Below are 26,131 nucleotides of genomic sequence, written 5' to 3'. Positions count from 1 at the left end.
TCCTACTCCTTTGTGGAGGTCCAGTTGATACCATGTGACTCAAAGCGCCAGCCATCTAATCACAAGATTAGTCTTTTTGGAGCGATCAGCCCCCATACTGAGTGATTTTACTAGTATAAACCAAAGGACTGTCCCAGGAACCCACCATAAATATGAAAGATGCTCCTACCACTTGGGAAATTCCAAGGATTTAAAGGTTCCCTTCTCTGGGTGATCTAGGTTCCATCTCTGGGTTGGGAAGATCCCCTGGAGAAGGGGAAGGCTACCCACTCCAGTATTCTGACCTAGAGAATTCCATGGACTGTACAGTCCGTGGGGTAGCAAAGAGTCAGACACACTTTCACTTTTCCCTGGTGGCTCAGATAGTAAAGATTCTCTGACTGCAATGCAGGAGACCTGGGTTTGATCCCTGAGTTGGGAAGATCCCTTGGATAAGGAAAATGGCAACCCATTCCAGTATTTTAGCCTGGAAAATCCCATGGACAGAGGAGCCTGGCGGGCTACAGCCCATGGGCTCAAAAAAGAGTCAGACACGACTGAGTGACTAACACTTTCCAGAAAACATGGACAAAGATTAGTCAAATCCTTTATTATTCAACCATTTCTAAGAAAAATTTATCTTAAAAGAAACCCAACGTGTGAAGTAAATCCAAGGGGAACTGCTCTGAGGAGTCCCAGAACCTTGCCCCATTAAACCCCCAAACCATTTGACACCCAAGAAGACTGAGTGAGTCATCCCGAACAAGATCCTCCAGTCTAACATTTACAGTCTGCAGATTCAGCATCCATAGGTCAAAACTGTCAGAAAAAGAAAAATTCCAAACGGTCCCCAAAAGCAAAACTTGAATGTGCTGTGCATGGGTGACTATTTACACAGCACTTACACTGTATTTACAACTATTGACATAGCATTTACGTATTACTGCTGCTGCTGCTGCTGCTAAGTCACTTCAGTCATGACTCTGTGCGACCCCATAGATGGCAGCCCACCAGGCTCCCCCGTCCCTGGGATTCTCCAGGCAAGAACACGTATTACTAGGCATTACAAATAATCTAGAGATGATTTAAAGCGGTGGTCCCCAACTTCTTTGGCACCAGGGACCAAGTTCAGGAAGGCAGGGGTGGGGTGGGGATGGTGTGGGGGTGATTTAAGCACAGTACATTTATTGTGAACTTTATTTCCATTATTAATACCTCAGCTCCATGTCAGATTATCAGGCATTAGATTCCAGAGGCTGGGGACCCCTGACTGAAAGTATATGGTATATGGGAGTATTCATCTCCTTTGGGATGAACTCAGAGGGACACGTGCTTCTTCTTCACTCTCTTGAATACCTCGAATCTGAATTTTCCTTCCAGAACCCCTGAGGGCCTTTGGTCAGTGTGGTTCAATAAGACTGATTGAACAAGTCTCTCAAAATAACTGGAAAAGGAGGAAACACTGGCAGGAAAAGGAAAGATCTCATGTTTACAGAAAAGCCCTCCAATGCTTTACTTTTATATACATATTTTTTTAAATGTGTTTTTTTAAGATTGCAGGTTTCTTTTTGTAACCAGATACTTATATCAAGCACTAGTAACTGCCAAAAAATATGCTAATTTTCAGAATTGCCTAAACTTTACAATAAAAATATTTCACATTTATTGTAGTTTCTCTATGTTTAATTATTAGTGAGTCAAGTGTAATATACTGTTTATATCAACTACTTGTATTTTTCTTCTGTGACATACATATTCATGGCCTTTGCCCATCTCTCTTTTTGTACATCTACGTAAGTGTCCTAGGGCTTCCCTTGTAGCTCAGCTGGTAAAATATCTGCCTGCCATGCAGGAGACCAGGTTTGATTTCAGGTCATGAAGATCTCCTGGAGAAGGAAATGACAACCCACTACAATATTCTTGCCTGGAGAATCCCATGGATAGAGAAGCCTGCAGGCCACAGTCCATAGGGTCACAGGAGTTGGGCACGACTAAGTGACTAAACCTAAGTGTCTTATTAATTTGTAAGTGTTCAGTATTTGTAAAGAATATTTTTAAAAATTTTCTATGGTAAAAACATCTTTTCCAACTTGTAAAAAAAAGTCTATGAGAGGATATGCATACGTTATATGAACACATTATGCCATTTTATGAGGGACTTTGAACATCTGCAGTTCTGTGTCCATGGGAAGTCCTGCAGATATTGAGGGATGACTGTACTTCATCTTAGAAAAGGAAAGCAGGCTATCACTCTGATCTGGCAGCGCACTTAAATAATTAATTCATCGTTCTTACTGACTGGTAGCCAAGCAGATTTTGTAAAAGCTTAGTGCATTTTTTAAAAGAATACACTTAAATCTTGAAATCTATCAGTTTATTTATTAAATAATACAATATGCTCTGTAACAGCCTATATGAGAAGAGAATCTAAAAATAAGAGTACATATATATATGTATATGCATAACTGATTCACTTTGCTATACACAAACACACCCTGTAAATCAACTATACTCCAATAAAATTTTTTTTCTAATTTTATTTTATTTTTAAACTTTACATAATTGTATTAGTTTTGCCAAATATCAAAATTTTTTAAAAACAGCAAAAAAATATATAATAGTTAAGCTTATTAAAACCTAACTTACTAAAAAGTAAATAGTTGTTAACTAGAAGTGACAAGCTTATGTCTGATCAAATACAAATTGTCTATTATCATAACTAAGGATGATCTGAATTAAGGCATATCCAGGGGTGTCTTGGAGAAGGCAATGGCAACCCACTCCAGTACTCTTGCCTGGAAAATCCCATGGACCGAGGAGCCTGGTGGGCTGCAGTCCATGGGGTCGCTAGGAGTTGGACACAGCTGAGCGACTTCACTTTCACTTTTCACTTTCCTGCATTGGAGAAGGAAATGGCAACCCACTCCAGTGTTCTTGCCTGGAGAATCCCAGGGACGGGGGAGCCTGGTGGGCTGCCGTCTATGGGGTCGCACAGAGTCGGACACGACTGAAGCGACTTAGCAGCAGCAGCAGGGGTGTCTGGTATAGTCATTAGCAGATATTATGCTAAACATTTTCCTATGCATAAATAGGATCAGGATCTAACTCAATCTTAATAGAGATCAGAGATGCCACTCATCTCAGAACACTAAAACTATTCACATTATTTACTGATGCTGCCTCAAGATCAAGAGCAATAGCTCAGTTCTTCTAGGCTGTAAAATAATAAACATTTTTTAAATCAGAAAAATATAAACTATCAGAGCAGTTCAACATGGATTTGTAAACAGCGACGTCAAAACTCTTCATTTTCTAAGACAAAAAACAGGGTTCGTGGGAAAGGGAAAAGTGACAAGCAAATATAACAGACTTGCTTCCAAAGAATTCAAAGCTTCATAATGATCTCATTTTATCCTCAGATTATCCTTACCATTATACTCAAAAACAAGAGACTGAGAATTTGCCTAGCAGTACCCAGAAAAATCACACAATGAGCCTCATCTGAATTTCAGTAGTCTTCTCAATGGATTGAAGAACTTTTTTCTGATAAGCAGCTACTTCTGATTTTCTCAAAATTTATGACTGCTAGAGATTTGGGGAGGTGCTGCCAGGATGACTGTGTACCATGTTCAGGCTATAGGAAAAAGACTCATTCAGTCAGTCTGGAGATATAAGAGTTCATCAAATCAGCCAAGGGAAAACACAAGTCCTAAAGAAGTCATCCTCTTTTGGAGATCATCAGACTCAGTTTTCCAGAATGTTTCACCTAACTTTCCTGTCCATCCTGAGCACTGGAAATCCTATTGGCAGAGCAATCTGAAGCTCTTCTAACCAGACCAGACAGGGAAGCAGGTGTCAAAGGAAAACATGAAAGTGTCTCAGAAAAGAGCCCAAGATAGAAATGAAAACCTAGACGCAACAGAAAGAATAACCTACAGGAGAAGTAAAACAGGAACAGAAGAAACATTGAGTAGAAAATCTCTTAACCCAGTGGACAGCAGACCCTTAACAGATTTGTATTCTGGATTTTCACATTTTCCTCCCCAGTATGTTTTACAATAACTGATTCCACCGCTTAGAATCTTGAGTGTGTGCATGCTAAGTCGCTTCAGTCCTGTCAACTCTTTTCGACCTTATGGACTGTAGCCCACCAGGATCTTCTGTTCATGGGATTCTCCAGGCAAGAATACGGGAATGGGCTGCTATCCCTAGAAGGCTCTAGGGGATCTTCCCAACCTATGGATAGTATCTGCGTCTCTTCTGTCTCCTGCATTGGCAGGTGGGTTCTTTACAACTAGCACCACCTGGAAAGCCCTACAGAGGGTGCTTATATTCCGCTAACAATTACCAACTACTTAGTATGAGTAAAGATTGAGTTAGACAACTTGCACTTGAATTCTGGTTCAGCCATTTACTAGCCCAGGGATCTTTATAAAGTTAATTAAATTTGAAAGACAGAAGCTGAATAGCCCCCTCCAAATTGTTGTCTAACTTGATTATAAGAGGATCTGAAACGTATCCCTTGCGCAGGTACTGGGGTGAGTGCTTTACGTGCATCAGCTCCTCAAAAGAGCCTTTAATGGGGATTAATGAAGAGAAAAGTACGTCAGGTCAGAGAATCCACAAACGAAAAAGCCATGGTATAAAACCAACCAGGAAATATGCCTTGAGGAGAAATGTAGAGGCTGAAGAGACTAGGGTTAGGTCATATATGCTATGCTGAAAAGTACAAATTCCTGTGGAAAGCTGTAGATTCACTCAACTATTTTAATCAGAGGAGCCATAAGATCACATTTACATTTTAGAAATATCACTGTCACCTGGAAAATAACTGGGGACTGACTGGAAGCAGGGATAAGACAGCTGCTGGACCACTCATCAGAGAGCAAGCTAAATGTGCCTGGGTGGAGGCAGTGAGGGAAAAAAGGATGGGAGACATGAATGGAGGGACAGATGAATAAACTTAGAAGCACACAGACTACGGCAGCACCAGAATCCTTGAGGGCAAGTTCAGGGTACCCGGCTCACAGCAGACAGCATGGATTTCTTGTGAGAATCTAGAAAATGACAATTACAGAATTTAAGAATGGCATCCAGGCTCTTGACATATGTGACTATGTAAATTGAAGCACCAGTCATCAGAATAGAGGAAAAGCATACTCAAGAAGAAAAGTTTGAATGTAATTCTGAACATGCTAAATTTGAATATTCAACTCCAGTAAAGAGAATCTTGTGTGTTTTTAAAGTCCACATTCTGCCCACTTACTAAGAGCTGATGCTGTACCTGCAGTTTAAACCCAAAGCCCAAGCAAGGTCCTTCCCTCACACTAAACTGCAGGAGACTGTGATACTGACATTTATGAAAATTAAACTCGTGGTTTGATACTGACTGGGCTAACAAAACATGTCCAAGATTGTCGGGTATGAACTGGACCAAAACAGTGTGACTACAAATGCAAATGCATTATTATAAAAACTAAGACATGATGATTCGGCAGAAGCAGGGTAATGATTTCAAAGATGTCTCTTGGGTTTCAAACCAAGATATCTAGAACATAATAAAATAAACTACATAATTAAGAAAGAACCCATCTGGAAACATAAGCTCAGTTTTCTGACATTGATTTTTTTAGGTGGTAACAGAACACCAAATAGACAGGCAAGGCCAGAGAGGGAGCAAAATATCAACAACTCATTATTTAATAAATACATATTGAGTGCTTCCTATGTACCAGGCATTGGCCCTATGATACTAGGAACAGAACTGAAAATTTCTCATCCTCCAGGAGTTTATATTCTACACAGGAGAGAATCAATCGATCAATCAACGGGAGGTAGCTGAGTACAATGAAGAAACAAAACGGAACAAGGACGCAGGGTGAAGATGGATATGTTTTACAGAAAGAAATTAGGGGAAGCTACTCTTAGAAACTTATTTGAACAGTCTCGAACAACTGATGAGTATAAAATCTTCAAATACTTGGGGGAAGAATGTCCTACACAAAGGAAACAGCACAACGTAGATACCACAGCAGGAATGAGCTTGGTGTACAGAGAACCAAGAAGCTTAGAATGAAAGTGTCTGGAGATCATAATATCAGAACACAGGAAGGACCAGACTGTGAGCCACACTGGGAACTTGCATTTCCCAATAAGTGGCATGGGAAGGTCCTGGAAGATTCTGAGCAGGTAAATGACAGTATCTCAGACTTTTAAAAGAACATGGATCTTTGTAAATGAAAACTGATTGAAAACGGCAAGAACGGAAGCAAAGAAGCCGATAGCTCCTGCCACAGTCTATCAAAGAGAGAAGGATGACTGGAGTAAGATAACAGTCATGAGCGAAGGAGAAGTGATGAGATTCTAAATATATTTTTAAAGGAGAGCCAGAAGAACTGGCTTAGAGTATAGATGTGGAGGGTGAAGGAAAAGGAGAATCAATGATGACTCCTAGACATCAGAGCGGAGAAGGCAATGGCACCCCACTCCAGTTCTCTTGCCTGGAAACTCCCATGGACGGAGGAGCCTGGTAGGCTGCAGTCCATGGAGTCGCTAAGAGTTGGAGACGACTAAGCGTCTTCACTTTCACTTTGCACTTTCACGCACTGGAGAAGGGAATGGCAACCCACTCCAGCGTTCTTGCCTAGAGAATCCCAGAGACAGGGGAGCCTGGTGTGCTGCCATCTATGGGGTTGCACAGAGTCGGACACGACTGAAGCGACTTAGCAGCAGCAGCAGACATTAGAAATGAGTGACAGTAAATATCAGCAATGCCATCTATTGAAACAGGCAAGGATGAAGGACTGAGCAGGTTTGGGGAAGAAACCAAACACTGTTATTATCTCTATTTCCCATACTAACAATAAGGAAACCACAGCACAGTATATTTCAGCAACTAAGCAAAGTTACATGGCTGGTCAGCAGCTAACCTGGGAATTGAGTTTAGACAGTGCAGCTTCAGAGTCTGAATTCTTAACACTAAGCTAAGTCGCCTCGTAAGACTCCAAAGGGGAAAAAAAATATATCAAAAAATAAGTTCTAAGACCGAACATTTGGAAGTCACAAAAAAAAGAGAGAGAGAGAAAGAGAGGGAAGCCAAAAAGACTTAAAAAGAACTAAGCAGAAAGTTAGAAAAAGTTTGGTGTCCTAGAAACCAAGAGAATGAAGTACATCAAAAACAGGAATGCTAAGAGATCAACAAAGAAATGGACTAGGAATTGACCAATGGATTTGGCAAAATGGGATTCACCAGGGACTTTGAAATAAAAGCTTGATGGAATGAGTTATCTTTATAATTCAAGAGTTCAACTGAGCAAGAAATAAAACATCTGAAATGAGATTCATGTGTTCAATAAATGTTTACTGAATGTTTATTAGTGCCAGACAGTGGTCTACATGTTGGGGATATAGTGGTGAACAAACCAAACAAAAAGCCCTGTCCTCAGGCAGCATATGTTCTAATAACATATTGAGGCATTTCTTCAAAGGAAAAGTTATCTTCAGTATTTTACTTCTTTATGTAAAATGTTTCGTGGTAAAAATCAGTAAATTTCTGCTTTATGGTTTCAGTTTACCAGTTTATTGATGAATAAAGCTAATGGCAATTAATTTTTAAGTGGTAAAAGTATATGCTAATGTTAAGTGATAAATACATCAAGTGAGTTAGTGAGAGTGTATCACTGACATGCTCACTGATGGATAAAGTGAGAAGAAATAGTTAAATGTATTATACATACTATATTCTGCATGCTATCCTAGTAATAAAATTTTAAATGGGAGTCTACTGGACTCTGTCCAAGGATGATTTACTGGGAGTTTCTGGCAAGTCTTCTTAGACAACTTTTCATGATATTTTGATACATGGATCATGGGGAAAGAATTGATCCAAACACTAAAACCTAGCTTTTAAAAGGTAAAATTTTCTGGGACTTCCCTGGTGGTCCAGTGGTTAGAATTCTGCTTCCACTGCCAAAGGCACAGGTTTGACAGGGAACTAAGACTCTGCCAGTCACCAGCCAGAGCAGCCAAAAACAAACAAGGAAAAAGTAAGCTTTTCTGGAGCAAAACAATGCTCCTATACTCAAGAAGCTTACCATAACTGATACAGTCTCAATTCAACAAACTTTTATAATGCATCTCCTCCGTAGGGACAAGTAAGAGTTAAGGAGCAACGCAACATATGACTACCTTTAATATGAAATAATTTAGTAAAGACAAAAAGTATTGCAGGAGGTCTGAAAAGGGTGGCAACAACAGTGGGATAGAACAATGTTTCTCAACTGGAAACTATTTTGTGCCCTCGGGGGACATTTAGCTGTGTCTGGAGATGTTTTAAATCATAGCTGTGGGTTGGGTGGGGAGAGGTGCCACTGGCATCAAGCCGGGAGAGGTCAGGGATGCTCCTAAACACCCTACATTGCAGAGGATAGATACCCACGACAAAGACATTCACCTGGTCCAAACCGTTCGTAGTGTCACCTATGGAAACCCTAGGTTAGAGTAATCAGGATATGATTCAGGTATGAGCTGGATGCTGAGTTGGCCTTTAATCATGAGGACGTGCAGAAAGGTAGAAGAAACAATACGAGCAAAAGTGTAAAAGCAAGAAGGAGCCTGTGTCTGAATTGGGTGGTGCAGGTACTGGGAAAGGATTTGACATTAAGAATCCAATGGAAATGCGGGTTCAAAGGGCAATGGGATATAAAGATGATTGGGTAGGTGGAAGCTCGGTTACATACAACCATTAAAACTAGATCAAGGTGATGGAAACAGAAGGAGCAGGTATTAAGAAACTGCTTTATTTTAACCATTTGCCCTGGAAATTAATGTAGTAAGTTATAAAACTGCTTGAGAGCAGCAATCACGTCTCTTATTCATCACTATCTCTATTGTCACTGAGAAGTGTCCTATAAACAGTGTGTGCTAAGTACTTATTAAGTTAAATGTTACTTCCCAATTATTTATTTATTAAATACTCCTAGTGACCTCTAAAGCTCCATCAACTGCTAACATGCAGGACATTCATTTAAAATGTCCCAAAAAAGTTATCTTTGAGTTGATGCCTACTATCTAAAGGCACTGCAGGAGATCCTCTATACATGTTATCTCATTGAACCACAAACAGGATGTATTTTCCTTTTCTTTAAAGATGAGGACACCAGGACTCAAAGAACTTAAGTAACCTGCCCATGATTTCCCTCTGAGCTAGGCAGTGGCGGGGACAGGAGTGAAACCTTTTCTAATCTTAACCCAAACCCTCAAGCTTCAGTGGCAGGCTGTAAGCTGGGAATTAAAAAGCAAATTCAAACCTTTCATAATTAAACTATGCAAATATAGAAATAGCAATTCCATAAGGTCGCCCTTATTTTTCTTGACTGTAACAGTTAGACATGGTATTTAACCTGCTTTCCTGTGCGCCAAGGTAGTTACTAAGTGGATTCAAATCACCCCAAAATTCTCTCAGGGAAAACTCAAACTCCTGTCATTATTACCCTCAGACCAGGAAAACACACACACACACACACACACACACAGCTAACCTGTTGAATTGATATAGTCAGTACTTAAAACCTGTGATTCACGAAACAAACAAACAAAAAAAAGAGTATTTCAAATTCAGAACAAATTAGCATTTTCAGATCCCAGGTCCTCTTCTACACTTAAAGTACTGAGACCTACGCTAGGAAAGCAGCCCAGTGACTCAGGTCCTCAAGCGTGTTTATATTGTTGTCAAGTATTCCATCTTCATTTCTCTCCCAGTATCTTTAAGAGTCTACCCTTAACCAAAGCTCTCTCCTTCCTCTCCCTCGTACAGTTATAAAACAGATTTTAAAGTCGTCTAAGGAAGCTAACCTAAAACATTATCCCAGTTCCCAACGTTTGACATGTGCCCGCGAAACCCTTCATCACACAGCTTATCATCCTACGCCAGCTGGGACTCCCTAGCTCTGGATTCTGTCCTCCCAGGAGCAATGTCCCAGCACCAGATGCCACACCAGCTGTTCCTCCGCGGCCTTCGACACCCACTTTTCCAGCAGTTCTTTAGGAACCCACAGCCCAGCTCCAGGCCTATTTCCCAGGCTCTCTCAGTCCCCCCCCCCCCTTTTTTTTTCAAGAAGATGCGACAAGCCCCCAACCTCCTCCAAACCCTTACAGAAAGAGCCTCAGGAAAGAGGCAGGATTCCGCCCGGCCCGGGGGTCCACACCGTCCTCCGGGAGCGGGCCAAGCGGGCTCGCGGTCCGCCGAGGGGTGGACAGGGGGCTGCAGAAGCACCTACCGACATCCTGATCGAAGGGATTGGTGGCAAACAGAGGCATCTCCACTTCGTGCAGAGGTGTCCGCAGGGACTCCTCCTCGACACCACGGGAGTCAGGGTGCGACCTAGGAAGGAAGTCTCCTCGGGCAAAAAGAGCGGCCGAGACGGACTCTCCGCGGCCCGCGACAACCCCAGCTCTCCCCGACCCGCAGCAACCGCGGCAGCGGCGGCGGCGGCGGCGGCGGCAAGAGCGGAGGAGCCTTGAAGGCCCCGGGCGCGGAGCCTGTCGGGAATCTGGGTGCCCTGGGATTCGCCTGTCCAGAACCTGCCCCGAACTTGCCCCGCAGAAACCGGCCCAACCCCAGAGCCCCCTCCGCCCGGACCCCCTTTGACTGGCCCCAGGGAACAGTGGCAGGGATGCCTGTCTTTCCTGACTTGGCCTTGGTCCTGAGCCTCCGGAGGACGGGGTCCTCCAGGCGTGCCAAAGACGACTAACGAGCTCAAGCGTGAATCAGAGGTTGAGCAGAAAGAAAAGGGGTCGCGTCTGGGTAGAGAGAAACCCTCTTTTCCCCCGTGCTCCGTTGGTGGTCACAAGTTTGTGGTCCCTAGGGCAGAGGATGGAAACTCCTTTCCTCATCTGAGTAAAAGGGGTTATGAGTTCAGGTCGCTGCCCGCGGTGACAGGAAGCTTGCTCTGGTAAAGTCATGTGAGCGGGCGGCTTGGCCCGAATCCCGAAGAGGGGAGTGTCAGGCGCGCGGCTCCTCGCGGAGGCTGGGGCGGCGCTGGCATCATCCAGCGAGTCCCCGAAGGCCTGCCTGGAAGCTCTGTCGAAAGCTCTTCTAGCTGGGCGTTGGCAGCTACTAGCCGTGTGATCCGCAGGCTGTTAACAGTGATTGGCAGTTGACCAAAAAGGTCTGCGATAGTCAACCCCACCCCCACCAAAAAAAAGACGAGCAAAAAAAAAAAAAAAAAAGAAAGCTGGAAAATGGATCTAAAGCTTGATCAGTGGTTAGTAATAACTTAAACTACTTAGTAATTTTATTTATGTTTACTTAATAACAAAAACTGTTCTCTGTATCCTGTAGAAATTCTAAGGAACATCTTGAGATTTGTGCATCCCCTTGAAAGGAACTTGGAGCATCTTGCATGTAAATTGAAATTATGTAAATTTACCAAAATTTACCGTAACTGCTGACTGCAGGATGTAAAGGTTTAGAACGTGTCAACAAGATTAGTCTTGTGATAGACGAAGAGTGCTTAGAAAAAACCCATTATGGGTCCCGTTTTTAAAAGTGAGAAATGCAGATTAAAGTAGCGTTGAGATACGTTTTTGTCAGACAGAGATGAAAAAGAACCAGGGATGTGGGGAGTCGTACACTCAGGTTGTTAAATGAAATTATTAGTCTCCCAGTAGAAATATTTGAAAGTGTGTAACACAGGGTTAAAATGTGAATACCTCTGGACCCAACAACTTTTTGAAATGTATCCTAAAGACATTCTTTAACAACATGAACAAAGTTATTCATAGCAACATTGCTTATAATATCAAAGCACTGTTAACTAGAAAAATGCAGGATATTAGTGATTAGACAGATAACATCCTGCTCGGTGTCTCAGTTTCCTCATCTGTTTGAAACAGGAGTGATAATCGGGTTGTAAGGATCCAATGGATTCATACAAAGGAAGCTCTTGGACACCCAGCATATAGTAAGCACTAAATAAGTGTAAATAATCGTTTTAATTCGTATTGATCATAGTACACACAGTCTAAATATTCTCCAGCTATTAAAAGTGTTAATACAGATCTGTGTTTATACAGAACGACATCTAAGTATATTCCTTTTAAAAAGCCGCTTACAAAACCATATAGGATTATGCAGTACCCCAAATTTTAAGTTTGAAAGGATATAGGTGATAATACTTTGATTATCTCTGAACTGTAAGATTTGTGATGATATTTTGTTCTTAGGCAGTTTATATTTTACAAATATTTTAATGCTGTGTTACAAATATAATGAGCCTATGTTTCTTTGAAAAGCAGAAAAATGGTTAACACGACAGTGTAAAAAATGTTGTAAGTTAGTCCCACCGATTCTTTACAGTTTAAGAAGCCAATACCAAGGCTTGCTTATGTTTCCTTATGACAAGTATAAAATTCTTCCAAAACATCACTGTTAATCAGTGAAGCAGAAAATTCTCTCTGAAAAACCAGTTTTTGATTACTGGGCTGACAGGATCAGGTGACAACTTGTCTACCTCAAGTTCCCAAACATTAGTGTGTCTGAGACACATTAATCATAATTGCCCTGTATCAGAGCCAGATATTTATAAAGAAGCGTTTGGATGTGCTTTGTGCATCACTGAAGAACTCTGTTGCCAGCAGTAAGCTAGTGAGCAAATTGTTCAAGCCTTGCTCATCAGTATGTACGCTCTGGAAATACTAAAGTAAAATAACACACCTAGTAATCATCATAGATAATCATAGAATTATCCATGTATTCTGACCTGGAACAATGATGTTAGCCATTTGAGGACTATGATTAATAGGCTATGAAAGCATTTTTAATATTATTTAACAAAACCAAATAGAAAAAGTGAAAGTGGTTTGTATTTTGAAGTTGCCTTTCCATGATTATCCCTTAAAACATTGAAACTACATGAGTTTCACTTTTACTTTTACCATAGTTTCAATGGCACCCCACTCCAGTACTCTTGCCTGGAAAATCCCATGGACGGGGGAGCCTGGTGGGCTGCAGTCCATGAGGTCGCTCAGAGTCGGACAGGACTGAGCGACTTCACTTTCACTTTTCACTTTCATGCGTTGGAGAAGGAAATGGCAACCCACTCCAGTGTTCTTGCCTGGAGAATCCCAGGGACAGGGGAGCCTGGTGTGCTGCCGTCTATGGGGTCGCACAGAGTCGGACACAACTGAAGTGACTGAGCAGCAGCAGCAGTGACACATTCAGGGGCTTCCCTGGTGGCTCAGCAGTAAAGAATCTACCTGCAATGCAGTAGACACAGGAGACGCAGGTTTAATCCCTGGGTCAGGAAGATACCCTGGATAACTCCAGTATTCTTGCCTGGAAAATCCCATGGACAGAGGAGTTTGGTGGGCTACAGTCCATGGGGTCACAAAGAGTCAGATAGGACTGGGCACCAGACAAAACATTCAAGTGTTTCTGTAATATATGTTTACTAGATTCTGTGGTTAATTTTGATATATTATTCCCTTTTTCTTGTTTGGTTTGATTTTGAAAAAAAAAAAAAAGAAGACACCTCCATGCAAATAGAGTTACTCCAGGAAAAATCTGTAATTTTAAGGTTTTAGAAAAGAAATATCCCAGGAACCTTAGTAACACTACTTTAGTTCACACTCCTATCAGCTTTTAGATGATTTATTACATTTATCTCCTGCTATGTTTTTCTCCTTTCCTACTGCTGTGGACTGAATCAAGTCCCCACAAAATTCATATGTGGAAGTCCTAATTACCAATGTGATAACATTTAAAGATTGAGCCTTTGGTAGATAATTGCTGCTGCTGCTAAATCACTTCAGTCGTGTCCGACTCTGTGCGACCCCATAGACGGCAGCCGACCAGGCTCCCCCATCCCTGGGATTCTCCAGGCAAGAACACTGGAGTGGGCTGCCATTTCCTTCTCCAATGCATGCATGCATGCTAAGTCGTTTCAGTTGTGTCCGACTCTGTGCAACCCCATAGACGGCAGCCCACCAGCCTCCTCTGTCTACAGGATTCTCTAGGCAAGAATACTGGATTGGGTTGCCATTTCCTTCTCTGGGTAGATAATTAGGTAATTACATTTATATGAGGACATAAAGGTGGGGCCCTTGTGGTCAGATTAGTGTCGTTATAAGAACAGACACCAGGGAGCTTACTCTCTCTCCTCTCCTCTGCCATGTGAGGACGCAGTGAGAAGGCAGCTGTGTCTGCAAGCCAGAAAGAGAGTGCTCCCCAGAACCTGATCATGCTGGTACCCTGATCTCAGATTTTCAGTCTTCACAACTGTTTTTAAAAATCTCTTTGTTTAAGCCCCTAGCCTAAGATATTTTCTTATAACACCTGAGTAAATACACTTACGTTTCTCCATACCCCTGCTGGAATAATTTTTCTAAAACAAAAATCTGATTATGTTATTCCTTTAAAGTTATCACATGGTTCTTCAGTCAGTCATTTAGTAAATATTTATTAACTCCTATGTGTACCAAGTACCATACTAGATGCTGGAAAAACAGAGATTAAAGTTCTTTTATACAGTAGCTGATGGGGAATGTGTCATTAAATAAATAATTAAGTCCTAATTCCTTAGTATTACATCCTTATAGAACTGGCCCCTGAAAATCTCATTTTTTTTTAAACTAGTCTCTCAGACCCTCTACTTTAGTCTTTCAGATTCCCCCATACTTTGCATGTCTTCAAACAAGCAATTCTTTCTACTTTCCTGCTCTGATTCTATACCTTCTCTCAATCTCCACTCGAATTCCAATTCTGAACTGTAATAGGCACATAGTAAGTATTAGTTAGTTGATTATTGACCATTTCTATCATAGCACTTTATGGTATTATATTAAGTATCTTTTACTACATAAAAATCACCCCAAAGTTTCTGACCTAGGACAACAATAATTATTTCTTTTGCTTGCAAATAAAAAACTTGGACAGAACTCTGTGGGCATAGCTTGCCTGTCTTCCATACAAGGTCAGTAAGAGGGGCTCAAGGCTGGGATCATTCACCGGGACTACAGTCTTTTGAAAGCTTGAACACTTACATGACTGGTGGTTGACGCTGGCAATTGGCTGGGTCATTGGCGCTGTTGGCCGGAACACCTGCAGGGGACCTCCCGTGTGTCAGCACGTTGGACTGAGCATTGTAAGAGGCAGGAAAATGAAACTCCCAGTTTCTCAAGACCTGAACTAGAAAGTGGGCATAGCAGTGCTTCTGTCATATTCCACTGAACAAGCAATTGCAGCATCTACACTCAAGGGGAAAGGAAATAAAACCCACATCTCCATGGAAAGAGTATTAAAGAATTTGGAGGCCATATTTGAAAGCTGCCACACTATTGTAACTTGTTACTTGTTTCCATAGCATTGGCCTGTGACTCTTTTATCTCTGGGTTCCCAGGCTTTCAACAATAGGTGTTCCATAAACATTTGTTAAATGTAGTAAATAAAATAAGTCATGATTAAATTGGCTCACTGCCATTAGCAGCCATGAGGGAGTAACAGGCTCTGGCCTTACCTTTTCACCATAACCAAGTAAAACATTGGACAAAATATATGAAACAAGTGATTGCAGACCTGAAACAGCAGTGTGTGATCCCAAGGAGAAAAAAAAACAAGCAATGAGCCCTATGATTGCCACAGCCTTCTGTCTAGAGTCAGTTTCTGATTATGCCCAGGGAGGGAAAACCCCAAAATTACCACATGGGATAATGAACAACACTTTACAAAGATACAGGCATAAATTCACTGGAAGACATAGTAATATCCAATGTGTTTAACCTAAAGACTGTGAACTGGAAAAAGAGGAAGCAAGATTTACAGAACTGATGGAAGAAATAGATATGTCCAGAGTTATGTTATCTATTTTAATACTCCTCTCTCAGGCAAAGATAGAACAAATAGAAAATTAGTAGTTATATAGAAAACAAAGAACTCTCTCAACCAACTTGACCAAATTGACATTTGTGATGGCCCCACCCAAACACTCCAAGACAAACATTCTTGTCAAGTAGACAAGAACAGTAACAAAGACAGACAATATGCTGGCTGTATAAAGACTCAAAACAGTTTAAAGGATAAAATTAAGTAGATTGTTTTCTTGACTAAAACAATTACCTTAGAAAGGTAACAGAAAGCTATCTGAAAATTTTCAATTTATGTAAAGATTAAACAATACAGTTCTAAATAATCTGAGTCAAAGGAAAATCAGAGACTATTTTGAACTAGGTGAAAGTGAAAACAACCAATCAACATTTGTGAGATGCAATTAAAGTAATGCTTAGAGGAAATACTTTAAGCATTAGATATTAGAAAAGAAACTCTAACATCAATGAGCTAAGCTCCTACCTTAAGAAGATAGAAAAAGAATTCAAGTAGAAAAGGGAAATAATAAAACCAGAAATCAATAAAACACAAAATCAATAAAATAAAAATTCAACCTTCTTAAAAGTCAAAATTGATAGCACTCTACCTAGATCAAAAGTTTAGTAAGAGGAAACAAATTACCAGTATCAACAATTAAAGAAGCATCATGACTATAGATCCTGTAATTAAAACATTACACAAAACATTCATAAAGGAATATTCTTTTAAGAATCTTTACGCTGATAAATTTGATAACATCAGTTCAGTTCAGTCACTCAGTCGTGTCCGACTCTTTGTGACCCCATGGACTGCAACACACCAGGCCTCTCTGTCCATCACCAACTCCCGGGGTCTACTCAAACTCACGTCTATTGAGGCAGTGATGCCATCCAACCATCTCATCCTCTGTCATCCCCTTCTCCTCCCGCTTTCAATCTTTCCCAGCATCAGGGTCTTTTCCAGTGAGTTCTTCGCATCAGATGGCCAAAGTATTGGAGTTTCAGCTTCAGCATCAGTCCTTCCAAAGAATATTCAGGACTGATTTCCTTTAGGATTGACGGGTTGGATCTCCTCGCAGTCCAAGGGACTCTCAAGAGTCTTCTCCAACACCACAGCTCAAAAGCATCAATTATTCAGCTCTCAGCTTTCTTTACAGTCCAACCCCACACCCATACGTGACTACTGGAAAAACCATAGCCTTGACCAGATGGACCTTTGTTGGCAAAGTAATGTCTCTGCTTTTTAACATACTGTCTAGGTTGGTCATAACTTGTCTTCCAAGGAGTAAGCATCACACACATTGATATATATATAATATATATATTTATATTATACATATTATTTATATTTTATATATATATCAATGTGTGTGCTTAGTCACTCAGTCATAACTCTTTGCGACCCCATGGACTGTAGTCCGTTCAGCTCCTCTGTCCATGTGGATTCTCCAGGCAAGAATACTGGAGTGGGTTGCCATACCCTTCTCCAGGTGATCTTCCCAACCCAGGGATCAAACCCAAGTCTTCCACATTGCAGGTGGATTTTTTTACCTTCTGAGCCACCGGAGAAGCCCATATATATATCAGTACCAGAAATTAAATTCTTAATTACACTCTACAAAAATCTCTAGGCCCATTAGTTCAATTGTTAATTCTATCAAACTTCTAAGGAAGAAATAATATCAAACATTTACAAAATCTTTTAGAAAATACACCAGATGAGAACAATTTCCTAATTATTGTATGAGACCAAAAGCATCCTGACACCAAAATCAGATGTTATAATTATCAAAATTATTATAAAAATATAATATTTTAAAATATTATAAAATTATATTAAATAGTACCTTTATTAATAGAAATATAACGATCCTTTAGAAAAAGAAATTTATAGGAATATGAAGAGAATACATCATGACCAAGTAGTGTATCCCAGGACTATAAAGTTACTTTAGTATTTGAAGATCAATCAACATAGTTCACCATACTAACAGTATGTAAGAGAAAAACCATATGAAAATTTCAATAGCCACAGAAAAATACTATTTGACATAATTCAAAACCTTTGTGATAAAAACAACAAAGAGTAAAAGAAACCTTTTTCAACCTGACAGAAGTCATCTCCAGAAAACTTAGACCTAACATCTTACTCAATGGTGAAAGAGAATGATTTTTCTGTAGTAAGAAGCAACAGAAGATTGCCCATTTTTGTGCTACTATTTAATGACAATCTTGGTGCTAAAGTCACGGAGAAGGCAATGGCACCCCACTCCAGTACTCTTACCTGGAAAATCCCATGGACGGAGGAGCCTGGAAGGCTGCAGTCCATGGAGTCGCTGAGGGTCGGACACGACTGAGTGACTTCACTTTCACTTTTCACTTTCATGCATTGGAGAAGGAAATGGCAACCCATTCCTGTGTTCTTGCCTGGACAGTCCCAGGGACAGGGGAGCCTGGTGGGCTGCCATCTATGGAGTCGCACAGAGTCGGACACAACTGAAGTGACTTAGCAGCAGCAGCAGTGCTAAAGTCAAGAAGAAAAAGGAATATACTTTTCAGACCTTGCCTTTAGCCAAGATGGAATAACAGAGACTGGATTTACCATTTTGCCTGAAACAACTGAAAACTAGGCTAAATGATTATAGTTGGAAATTTCAACTCCCCATCTCAATAGTAGAAGACTTGAATATTATCATCAAACTTGACTTAAATGAAACTGATACAACACTACATCTGATGAAAGCTGATTATATAGTCTTTTCAGGTGCATGACATATTTACCAAGATAGAGAATATTCCATGCCATAAAACAAATCTTGATAAATTTAAAAGGAGTCAAGTCATACAGAGTATGTTCAGTTCAGTTCAGTTCAGCTTAGTTGTGTCCGACTCTGCGACCCCATGGACTGCAACACGCCAGGCCTCCCTGTCCATTGCCAACTCTGAGAGTCTACTCAAACTCATGTCCATTGAGTCGGTGATGCCATCCAACCATCTCATCCTCTGTTGTCCCCTTCTCCTGCCTTCACTCTTTCCCAGCATCAAGGTCTTTTCCAATGAGTCAGTTCTTCGCATCAGGTGGCCAAAGTATTGGAGTTCCGCTTCAGCATCAGTCCTTCCAAAGAATATTCAGGACTGATTTGGATCTCCTTGCAGTCCAAGGGACTCTCAAGAGTCTTCTCCAATACCACAGTTCAAAAGCATCAGTTCTTCAGCGCTCAGCTTTCGTTATAGTTCTTCAGCTTTCTTTATAGTTCAACTCTCCCATCCATTCATGACTACTGGAAAAACTATAGCCTTGACTAGTCGGACCTTTGTTGGCAAAGAGTATGTTCTCTGAGTGCAAATGAATTAAATTAAAAATAAATTACAGAAGGATATTTAAAAGTCCCCAAATATTTTGAAACTAAGTAACACTTCTAAATAACCCATTGGTTAGAGGAGAAATAAAGTGAAAAATAGGATGTATTGAGAATGGGCTGATACTGAAAATATAAAATAAAATTTATGGGAAGCAATTATAGCAGTATTTAGAGGGATATGTATAATATAATATAGCATATATGGGCTTCTCTGGTAGCTCAGCTGGTAAAGAATCCACCTACAATGCAGGATACCCTGGTTTGATTCCTGGGTTGGGAAGACCCCCTGGAAAAGGGATAGGCTACCCACTCCAGTCTTCTTGGGCTTCCCTGGTGACTCAGATGGTAAAGAATCCACCTGCAATGTGGGAGACCTGGATTCAATCCCTGGGTTGGGAAGATCCCCTGGAGGAGGGCATGGCAACCCACTCCACTATTCTTGCTTGGAGAATGCCCATGGAGAGAGGAGCCTGGTGGGCTATAGTCCATGGGGTCGCAAAGAGTCAGACACAACTGAGTGACTAAGCACAGCACAGCATATAGCATATATACTGGAAAAGAGGAAAGTTCTGAAATCAATAATCTTGATTTCATTTTAAGGATCTAGAAAAAACTGCAAATGAAACCCAAAGAAAGCAGAAGAAAGGAAGTATTAAACATCAGAGAGGAAAGCAATGAAAAAGGAAACAGAGAAACAATAGCAGAAACCACACTTAAAGTTCATTTTTTGAGGAGATAAATAAAATTGATAAAACTATAGTCAGATTGACAAGGGAAATAGGTAAAAGATACAAATTACCAGTTTCAGGAATTAAGTAACATCACTACAGATGCTACACATATTAAGAGAATATTATTATGGCCAATTCTCTTTAAAACATAAATATACATAGGCGTCACAGCTTGCAGGATCTTAGTTCTCTGATCATGGATGGAACCTGGGCCCACAGCAGTGAAAGTGACAAGTCGTAACACTGGACCGCCAGGGAATTCCCGTATTATGGCCTACTCTATACCTATAAATTAGATAAGAAGAAAGGCAAATTCCTTCAACAGCACAAAATTCTAAAGCTCAAGACAGAAATAGTTCACTTGAATAGCTCTATTTCTATTAATGTAATTTCTTATTGTCACTCAATTCCTGACTTCCACTTTGACTCCTTTCTTATTATAAAGATTATATATTTTCTTTAACCTAATAATCGCTAATGACTGGGTAACTGGATTAGCAACACTCATCAGCTGGTTGGGGTTTATGGTGATTCTGCTGACGTAGTTTGCATCTGGTGTATCATGAAGGATGTTAGAAAATAAAGACATCCCCGAGAAATCTGCTCCTCCCCAGCATTTACCAGTCAAAGACTTTTCAGAGGCTCTCATGCATGTTAAAATAAGCTACAGATTTCCAAAAGAGATAACTACAGTTACGAAGGTGGCTCAAAGTTTCAGGGCAGAATGAATCAAAATATGTAAAATTTCTAACCATACCAAGTGTTGGCTGGGATGTAGGCCCATTGAAACTCCTCCACTGTGCTGGTGGGAACGTAAAATGGTACAACCCCTTTGGAAAACACTTTAGCACTTTCTTTGAAAATTAGACAAATATCAACCATGCGACCCAGTCATCCCACTCCTAAGTATTTACCTAAGAAAAATGAAAGTGTGTCTCTGTACAAAGACTTGTCCACAAATGTTCATAGTTGCTTTATTTGTAACTTGGAGGAAAAAAAAAAACCCAAATATGTAAACATGAGTAGATAAACTATGTGGTAAATAGATAAACAAACTGTGGTATATCCATGCAATAGAATGCTTCTCAGCAATAAAAGAGAGTAAATTACTGATACACAGTGCCACATGGATGAATCTCTAATTCATAATTGGTGGAACACAGCTACATAATTGGTGGAACACAGAGCAAAATGAAAATATGGATTCCTTTGTTCATATATTATTAAGGATTTCAAAACAGTGACAGCAGAGCATTAAAACAAGTGCCAAGCCCTTTTAAGTACAAGATCCTATAGGACTGCACCAGCCACATGCCTGTAAAGCCAGACCTGCTCAAAATAATTATCCTGAGTTAAGGAAGACAGACAAAAAGGATACATAACATATGATTTCACTTATTTTTAAATTAATTTTTATTGGAGTATGGTTGTTTTACAATGCTGTGTTAGTTTCTGCTGTACAGCAAAGTGAATCAGCTATTTGCATACATACATCCCCTGTTTTTTGGATTTCCTTCCCATTTAGGTCACATCAGAGCATTGAGTAGAGTTCCCTGTGCTATACAGTAGTTTCTCCTTAGTTATCTATTTTCTGTACATGCGTGCTAAGTTACTTCAGTGGTGTCTGGCTCTTTGCGACCCTATGGACTGTAGCCTGCTGGGCTCCTCTGGCCATAGGATTCTCTAGGCAAGAATACTTGGAGTGGGTTGCCATGCCCTTCTCCAGACTATCTTCCTGACCCAGGGATCAAACCCCTATCTCTTGTGTCTCCAGTATCAGCAGATGGGTTCTTTACCACTGGCACCACCTGGGAATCCCTATCTATTTTATATATAGTATCAATAAGGTATGTATGTCAATCTCAATCTTCCAATTCACCCCACCACCCCCTCTTCTCCTCTTGGTATCCATAAGTTTGTTCTCTACATCTGTATCTCTATTTCTGCTCTGCAAATAAGTTCATCTGTAACATTTTTTTCTAGATTCCACATATAAGAGATGTATATAAAATTACAGAAAATGCAAATTTATCTAAAGTGATGGAAAGCTGATTGGTGGTTACCTGAGGAAGAGTAAGAGGAGGGATTTAAAAGGAGCACAAAGAAGTTCTTTGGAATGATGTACGTATTTACTATCTTGATTCTGGTGAAGGTTTCACAGATGATACAGTTGTGAGCTGTGCCATCCAGCCCAGGCACTGACCTCTGGAGAGTTTTTCACACTGAAGAGCCTATTTTAACATCAGACAAAAACAGTGTTTTAGAAAAGTTCTAAAGAGTTTTAAAGTTCTAAAAGTATTTTCTTTGCTAAAAAAAAGTTCTCAGAGCATCTTATTTTGTTCTAAATCCAACAAATCACTTTCTGTGGGGGGAAAAATTGCAGAACATTACTTGGCCTTTGAAAAGGGTTTTTAAAAAATACAGTTCATAATCTCTATGCAATTCTTCACCACAGCCAAAACACACACAGTTCAGTTCAATTCAGTTGCTCAGTCGTGTCCAACTCTTTGTGACCCTGTGAACTGCAGCACGCCAGGCCTCCCTGTCCATCACCGACTCCCTGAGTTTACCCAAACTCATGTCCATCGAGTTGGGGATGCCATCCAACCATTTCATCTTCTGTCATCCCCTTCTCCTCCTGCCCTCAATCTTTCCCAGCATCAAGGTCTTTTCAAATGAGTCAGCTCTTTGCATCAGGTAGCCAAAGTATTGGAGTTTCAGCGTCAACATCAGTCCTTCCAATGAACACCCAGGACTGATCTCCTTTAGGATGGACTGGTTGGATCTCCTTGTAGTCCAAGGGACTCTCAAGAGTCTTTTCCAACACCACAGTTCAAAGCATAAATTCTTCAGCACTCAGCTTTCTTCACAGTCCAACTCTCACATCAATACTTGACCACTGGAAAAACCATAGCCTTGACTAGATGGACCTTTGTTGACAAAGTAATGTCTCTGCTTTTTAATATGCTGTCTAGGTTGGTCATAACTTTCCATCCAAGGAGTAAGCGTCTTTTAATTTCGTGGCTGCAATCACCATCTGCAGTGATTTTGGAGCCGAGAAAAATAAAGTCAGCCACTGTTTCCACTGTTTCCCCATCTATTTGCCATGAAGTGACGGGATCGGATGCCATGATCTTAGTTTTCTGAATGTTGAGCTTTAAGCCAACTTTTTGACTCTCCTCTTTTCACTTTCATCAAGAGGCTCTTTAGTTCTTCTTCAATTTCTGCCATAAGGGTGATGTCATCTGCATATCTGAGGTTATTATATTTCTCCTGCCAATCTTGATTCCAGCTTGTGCTTCATCCAGCCCAGCGTTTCTCATGATGTACTCTGCATATAAGTTAAATAAGCAGGGTGACGATATACAGCCTTGACGTACTCCTTTTCCTATTTGGAACCAGTCTGTTGTTCCATGTCCAGTTCTAATTGTTGCTTCCTGACCTGCATGTAGGTTTCTCAAGAGGCAGGTCAGGTGGTCTGGTTTTCCTATCTCTTTCAGAGTTTTCTGCAGTTTATTGTGATCCACACAGTCAAAGGCTTTGGCATAGTCAATAAAGCAGAAATAGATGTTTTTCTGGAACTAAAACACACACAAGTATGAGTTCAGTAAAAGCAGAAGATGATATGTAATTAACTGCTAAAATTAATGACACATTACCAGTAGAGTTTTATTTGCAGAATTATAAAGATCCAGCAGGATTTGAAGCCATCAGGGAAAGCCAATCGAAAAGCCTGCTATTGAATATAGCCTTGAAGAGTGAATGAGACTTACACAAACATGAAAGAAGGGAAAATAGCAGTTTGGGTAGGGAGAAAAGAATGGAGGTTTGGATTAAAAGTTATCCAGATCAGTTTACAGACAATGAACAGACCTGCTTGGTTGGGTCAGTGTATTTTGGTGACAGGCACTTAATAAGAGATAACATTTGATTGGCTCCTCGGGGTTAGGATATTGTAGAGCTTTGAAGGCAAGCTGAGTAATCCATTTTTATCTGAAAGACAAGGGCAAATGTGTAGAGTGATAAAATAAAAAATGTTGTGAGAAGTGAAAGAAGGTTATATGTAAAATGCTATTTCAAATCTTTGCTTTGGGGACCCCTTTATTTCTTTTATTCTTTTTAAACTTTATTTTATATTGGAGTATAACAGATTAACAATGTTGTGAGTTTCAGGTGAACAACAAAGGGACTCAGTATATATAAACATACAAGTATAAACATATACTTGTATCCATTCTCCCCCAAACTTTCCTCCGATCCAGGCTGCCACATAACACTGAACAGAGTTCCCTGTGCTATACAGTAGGACCTGTTGGTTTTTTCATTTTAAATATAGCAGCGTGAACATGTCCATCCCCAATTCCCCAACTATCCCTTCCCTGCATCCTTCCCCACGGGCAACCATAAGTTTCTTCTTTAAGTCTGTGAGTCCGTGTTTTATTTGTATCAAGTTCATTTGTATCATCTCTTACTAGATTTCACGTATAAGAGATGATGTCATGTGATATTTCTCTTCTTTCTGGCTTAGTTCACTCAGCGTGACAACCTCTAGGTCCATCCATGTTGCTGCAAATGGCATTAAATTAGGCTACCACCTCAACTTTCTTTTTCCTTGCCTCAAAATATCTCCACCTCCATTTCCTTTATTCTTGTCAGAGAAAGAAGCGTCCTTTCTCTTTTTGAAAACAAATTCCTCCATCTATCTTCTTAATTGCTTATCCTCTCACATCTTGCTTCATGAAGTAACCTATTTCACATAGACAGTCTCTTCATATCTTAATGGCAACTTTCCTTCAACAAATAAGCAAATAAAAGTTTTTGTTTGGACTCTGCTGTGTCTTCAAGAAAATTAGAGATTCCAAGGGAACACTTCGTGCAAAGATGGGCTCAATAAAGGACAGAAATGGTAGGGACCTAACAGAAGCAGAAGATATTAAGAAGAGGTGGCAAGATACACAGAAGAACTGTACAAAAAAGATCTTCATGACCCAGATAATCACGATGGTGTGATCACTCACCTAGAGCCAGACATCCTGGAATGTGAAGTCAAGTGGGCCTTAGGAAGTATCACTATGAACAAAGCTAGTGGAGGTGATGGAATTCCAGTTGAGCTATTTCAAATCCTGAAAGATGATGCTGTGAAAGTGCTGCACTCAATATGCCAGCAAATTTGGAAAACTCAGCAGTGGCCAGAGGACTGGAAGAGGTCAGTTTTCATCCCAATCCCAAAGAAAGGCAATGCCAAAGAATGCTCAAACTATTGCACAATTGTACTCATTTCACATGCTAGTAAAGTAATGCTTAAAATTCTCCAAGTCAGGCTTCAGCAATACATGAACCGTGAACTTCCAGATGTTCAAGCTGGTTTTATTTTATTTATTTATTTTTTCAAGCTGGTTTTAAAAAAGGCAGAGGAACCAGAGATCAAATTGCCAACATCCACTGGATCATGGAAAAAGCAAGAGAGTTCCAGAAAAACATCTATTTCTGCTTTATTGACTATGCCAAAGCTTTTGACTGTGTGGATCACAATAAACTGTGGAAAATTCTGAAAGAGATGGGCATACCAGACCACCTGACCCACCTCTTGAGAAACCGATATGCAGGTCAGGAAGCAACAGTTAGAACTGGACATGGAACAACAGACTGGTTCCAAATAGGAAAAAAGGGGTACATCAAGGCTGTATATTATCACCCTGCTTATTTAACTTATATTTAACTTATCATGAGAAATGCTGGGCTGGATGAAGCACAAGCTGGAATCAAGATTGGCGGGAGAAATATCAATAACCTCAGATATGCAGATGACACCACCTTTATGGCAGAAATTGAAGAAGAACCAAAGAGCCTCTTGATGAAAGCGAAAGAGGAGAGTCAAAAAGTTGGCTTAAAGCTCAACATTCAGAAAACTAAGATCATGGCATCCGATCCCGTCACTTCATGGCAGATAGATGGGGAAACAGTGTCAGACTTTATTTTTTGGGCTCCAAAATCACTGCAGATGGTGATTGCAGCCATGAAATTAAAAGATGCTTACTCCTTGGAAGGAAAGTTATGACCAACCTAGACAGCATATTACAAAGCAGAGACATTACTTTGTCAACAAAGTCCATCTAGTCAAGGCTATGGTTTTTCCAGTGGTCATGTATGGATGTGAGAGTTGGACTATAAAGAAAGCTGAGCGCAGAAGAATTGATG

General features: G+C 40.4%; 1 protein-coding gene and 1 long non-coding RNA gene across 4 annotated transcripts in view; both read right to left on the bottom strand.

The window, feature by feature from the left end:
- Positions 1–10,492, bottom strand: part of STAM (signal transducing adaptor molecule) — a 63,360-nt gene extending 52,868 nt beyond the window's left edge. For both annotated transcript variants that reach the window (XM_019973117.2, XM_019973118.2), the window contains exon 1: positions 10,257–10,492. In XM_019973117.2, the coding sequence (XP_019828676.1) occupies positions 10,257–10,296 (40 nt within the window). In that variant the 5' untranslated portion in view covers positions 10,297–10,492. The remainder of the gene's footprint in view (positions 1–10,256) is intronic.
- A 3,255-nt stretch (positions 10,493–13,747) lies between these two features.
- The window catches only part of LOC139186468 (uncharacterized), an 18,623-nt gene continuing 6,239 nt past the window's right edge, over positions 13,748–26,131 (bottom strand). Inside the window, exons 2-3 of one of the 2 annotated variants that reach the window (XR_011570025.1) lie at positions 21,997–23,926; positions 13,748–18,364 (exon numbers count right to left, since the gene is read on the bottom strand). This is a non-coding gene — a long non-coding RNA (uncharacterized lncRNA). Of the gene's footprint in view, positions 18,365–21,328; positions 23,927–26,131 lie in introns of those variants that run through there. The other variant, XR_011570024.1, reaches the window with a different exon arrangement.

This window comes from Bos indicus, chromosome 13 (assembly GCF_029378745.1).
Source record: "Bos indicus isolate NIAB-ARS_2022 breed Sahiwal x Tharparkar chromosome 13, NIAB-ARS_B.indTharparkar_mat_pri_1.0, whole genome shotgun sequence".
NCBI classification, from domain to species: Eukaryota; Metazoa; Chordata; class Mammalia; order Artiodactyla; family Bovidae; genus Bos; species Bos indicus.
Note: the sequence above shows the minus strand (reverse complement) of the source record. Positions and strands in the feature narration are given on the sequence as shown.